Source organism: Colobus angolensis, unplaced genomic scaffold (genome assembly GCF_000951035.1).
Source record: "Colobus angolensis palliatus isolate OR3802 unplaced genomic scaffold, Cang.pa_1.0 Scaffold662, whole genome shotgun sequence".
NCBI lineage: Eukaryota > Metazoa > Chordata > Mammalia > Primates > Cercopithecidae > Colobus > Colobus angolensis.
The window spans coordinates 202879-207160 of NW_012120288.1; the positions used below are offsets into that span (position 1 = coordinate 202879).

The 4282-nt window shown below is 36.2% G+C and overlaps 1 protein-coding gene across 1 annotated transcript; it reads left to right on the forward strand.

Moving 5' to 3' along the window:
• The first annotated feature begins 411 nt into the window (after positions 1–411).
• On the forward strand, positions 412–2950 carry LOC105500433 (X antigen family member 3-like). The gene is made up of 3 exons (XM_011925930.1): positions 412–513; positions 968–1073; positions 2685–2950. Exons 1-3 carry the CDS (start codon positions 412–414, stop codon positions 2948–2950), a joined length of 474 nt encoding a protein of 157 aa, XP_011781320.1.
• The last annotated feature ends 1332 nt before the right edge of the window (positions 2951–4282 follow it).

A 4282-nucleotide genomic window follows, 5' to 3' on the forward strand; every position in this document is an offset into this window, starting at 1 on the left:
TCAGTTCAAAATGCAGAAATCACCGGTCTTCTGTGTCCTTCGCGCTGGGAGTTGGAGACTGCAGCTGTTCCTATTCGGCCATCTTGCTCCGCTCCAATTTTAATTCTGTAGCTGTATTTCCCTGTATGTCTCCACTATGTAAAGTCCAGTTATGAAACTAAACCTCATCTGAAATACCCTGTGTCTTTTGTCAGGAGTCTTAAGACACTGCTACCTTGACCACCTTAAGTGGCTTTGCAAGCATTAGATTCAGAAGGCACACACCCTTAAACTTGCCCTGGGACTTACTTTCAAAGTATTTCCAAATTTTAATAAAATTACAAGTTTACATATGGCGATGGAAGTGGTCAAATACAGCAATCCTCTCAAGTGCACTTTCCCAATCACAGTGTTCTGTTAGCAGAATGAAATATGAGTTGGCAAGGAAGATCAACATATAAGCCTAGACCAAGAGGAAATGTACAGTTTCCTGAACTGATTGGGCTTATGCTCATTAGTGCCTTAACATTCCATGTTTTCTATTAGCAGAAATTTCTATTTGTGATAGTCTTGTCGAACTAGTGTACATATACTGATAAAGGTCTCCCTTGCTGAAAAATGATCATGGCATCTCATCATGAAGGAAAGGCAAGTCCAAGAGGATTACATTCTGGTTTTGTGTGGATGGATGATCTTGTGCTCCTCAGATTTCACCCTTGATTTCCTCCCCATGTTTATTCATAAGAGATTACACACATTCCTCCCAACATAAATTAAAACAGCTTCCAAAGCCCTTGAAGGTAACTGTCTTAGAGTATCACCTCCCTGTGGGAAGAGTAGTTTTATGAAGAATAAGGATATGGAATAATGTTGGAGAAATGTCTTCAGACTTATGACGAAAAATATGTATTCTGTATGTTTATATTATTGACATATATTGATAACAGAACGTTTTAATCTGCATAAACACACACACCCCTTGCCCCAGCAGCCCAGTGATGAAGAGCCTCAAGAAGAGAAACCACCCACTGAAAGTCAAGATTCTACACATGGTCAGGAGAGAGAAGAAGATCAGGATGCTGCTGAGATTCAGAGTGCTGCTGAGATTCAAGGTGCTGGGAAGGGAAAGAAAGAATCTCTATGGAGGTGGGGGGTGCGGAGGAGGCCTATATGTGCATCATGCATTATGCCATAAACAGTAACAGAAGAAAGAAAACATTAGAAAAGGTTCTCAAACACTTGCTGAAAGTCAGCCGGAAAAGTGAAGAGTATAGTTTGCAGCTTCATGAAGTCCCTGGATACAATGAATCTTCTGGTTTTTTTTTTTTTTTTTTGAGGTTTATTTTGCATGCTTGAAAATACAGTCCTTGCTAAATCATATGAAACCATTTAATTTTATATATAAAAATGTACATTGTTTCACTAGTTTAATTTGATGTTTTTAGAATGTTGTTGTATAATTGTCTCAGCCATGGTGTCCACAGTGTTGTGTGCATCCTTTAATAGCATGTAGAGTGCCAAGTAACCCTACCTTGTAACACCCTGAATAAAGCCCATTTGCATAGGGTTGTTAGCCCCACTTTATAAATAAGAAAACTGAGGCTTAGAGATTAAGGCCTACCAAGAACACTTGACCCATGGACAAAGAATTCAAATTACATTTCAAAGTTTGTATTTGTCCTACTGTCAATGTTATTAGAAAACATGACTGCTTTTGCTTAAAATGCTTAATACTCGAAGGTGCTTGTACTGTAAGATACTTCAGTATTGACTCAGGAAAAGGCACAGTTCAGTGAAACAGGATAGCAGCTCCAGAAACGAGCTCAATCAAAGAAATACTGATCAAAGGAAACAGCCAATGTTCCCTTCTATCAATGTTTTTGATGGTATATTTGGGAAAAGCCGGATAATTCAGGATACTGGCATACAGGTATATTACTATATTGGCTATATTAGTATGGCTTTTAAGGGACTTCTAAAAGTTGCTTCAGTACTTTTATAATTAGACAGTTTAAAGTATAATAAGATTGTCATGAAACAGAAATTATTTCCTCAAATGATAGCATTTTCAAGCTAAATACTGACTGAATTTGGGCCATGGATTATTTTAGCAATTCACTCTTAAGAAGTTTCCAGAATATGACTGTCAACAATGCCCATTAATTTCTTTGCACTCAGGTTCCCATACTCTCACTGAAGATTTTGCTGTTATATTTGGTACTTTTTTCTTAATGGGATTCTTTTATAGAAATTTATATATAGGGCCTTTGGACCTGAGCATAACTTTCATTAATTTTTGCCCCCAAATTTTCGAGTTACTTGAACAGGGGATGGATGTCAGGACTATAAGATTTGTCATAAATCTGCCACTACATTGATCTAATCCTTCAGAAAGTTACATTTAATTTATGATTAAAATGCTATCCATGCAGCAGGCTTCAGTTTTCCTAGATACCTGATACTGTTTACAATACACAATGGTAAAGTATAGGAAATTGAGGTGTAGTGTGATTTACCCTCAGATTGTCATTTAAAATAAGATTTCATAATAGAGGAAAACAAAGGCAGGACATCTTTGCATCACATTTATTACCACAGTAGCCTAGAGGATTTTATTTCCTAACACTGAGGAAAAACAGTATTATAATTTTCTTGTTTATCATTCTTGTTTGCCTGCTTCAATTGATACCCTTTGTATTTTTTAGTGCCTGACGTGGAAGCTGATCTCAAGGATCTGTCTCAGTCAAAGACGGGGGATGAATGGGGAGATGGTACTGATGTCCAGGGGAAGATTCTACAAAAACCATATCAATTTAAAATGCCAGAAAGTGATATCCTATCCATTAAGATGCAAAATTATGTGCTTTCTGTTTTCCATAATATTATAATTTTGATAATACAAAGAGAGAACATTACTGCCCCTTTAAAAACAGAAAGCAGAGTTCAAATGCAGACTTACTTTGAAAGGTAGTTCAGACCCCAGACGCCTGACTGCAAGACTTAAACACTACCAGATGGAGACACAAATTGGGTCCAGGCTATATTGAATCATCAAATATTAAAGCATTTTCTTCTGAGTATAACCAAGAAGCCGCATCATAAGTGAGTGTAATCTGTATTCTTTTTGTTGGACTTTGGTATCAAGGTTACACTAGCTTCATGAAATGAATTGGGATATAAAACCTCTTTCTATGAAATCCCTGCAAGAGTGAATCACTTGGAGATAGGATTTCCCATGTGTGTTTGTTTCCAGATTGCATGCCTTTTTTTGTTTTTGTTTTTTTTAACTTTGGACACTACTTAAAAGAAAGACAGAATGAGCAGCTCCAGGCTTCCATGCCTTTAAACTTTGTAAGGCGCCTCTCTTCCCTAGAAAGATGCCTCTAATTATGCGGTCACTCTGAAAACTACCTGCTCCTGTTTCTGTGCTGACATTAACTCTGCACACAGCAAGTTAAAAGTTGCCAATTTGCTTACGTAAGTTTTTTCAGAGATACATTCTTGCTAAGTTGCCCAGGCTGATCTTGAACTCTTGGACTCAAGTGATTCTCCCTCCTCGTCCTCCGAAAGTGCTGGGATTACAGGTGACAGCTACCATGCCTGGCCTGCCTACCTGATTTTGATCTGTGGTGTGTTTTTGAATGGATTGACTACACCAAAGCTGTGAATAGTTAGGACGATAGCTGCATTTATTGAGTTCTTTAAGAATAACAGAAATAATAGCTCATATTTATAGATTGTCTTGTATCTGTTAACCAGTTATTTGAGCTGTGTTTCATTATTTCTGACCTCATTATTAAATCCACTAAAAAGGTGAGTCAGAGTTTTCATAAAATTTACAATAAATGACTCTAGTAAGAAACAGATATGGGGATTCAAGGTCTAAGTTCACAGTCTTTGTGTTTCCTGAAAGTAAATGCTTGTGAAAGTGTTGAATGCAGAACTGGTGTTGTGTATGTTGATTTTAGTGGCAATCTGATGTTTTTATGTAAATCCATGGTAATATATAAAATACGTATATTTTATTGTTTAACATAAAAGTGTTTGCTGTTCTCTTGAAATATTTGCCAAAATATGGCACGTAAACCTAACACGGGTTCCCAGATGAAATCATTGTTATGAAAGCATTTTATTTTATTTATTTTTTTTTTTTGAAAATAATGAAGACATATTGTCTTCAAAAATATCTCTCAACTTTCATAGGTTTCAAGTAGAAAGGCTTATTTAAAATATTCTGAAAAACATGTTTTCAGAATTCATATAATAGTTATCACTGTAACATATTGTTCTAGATTTTTCTTTT

What these genes read in the sequence shown, in the direction of transcription:
- LOC105500433 (XM_011925930.1), top strand. Translation starts at nt 412, where the DNA reads ATGAGTTGGCAAGGAAGATCAACATATAAGCCTAGACCAAGAGGAAAT. An exon ending in TTAGTGCCTTAACATTCCAT is followed by an intron (nt 514 to 967) that starts GTTTTCTATTAG and finishes CCCTTGCCCCAG; the next exon opens with CAGCCCAGTGATGAAGAGCC. An exon ending in GGATGCTGCTGAGATTCAGA is followed by an intron (nt 1,074 to 2,684) that starts GTGCTGCTGAGA and finishes TGTATTTTTTAG; the next exon opens with TGCCTGACGTGGAAGCTGAT.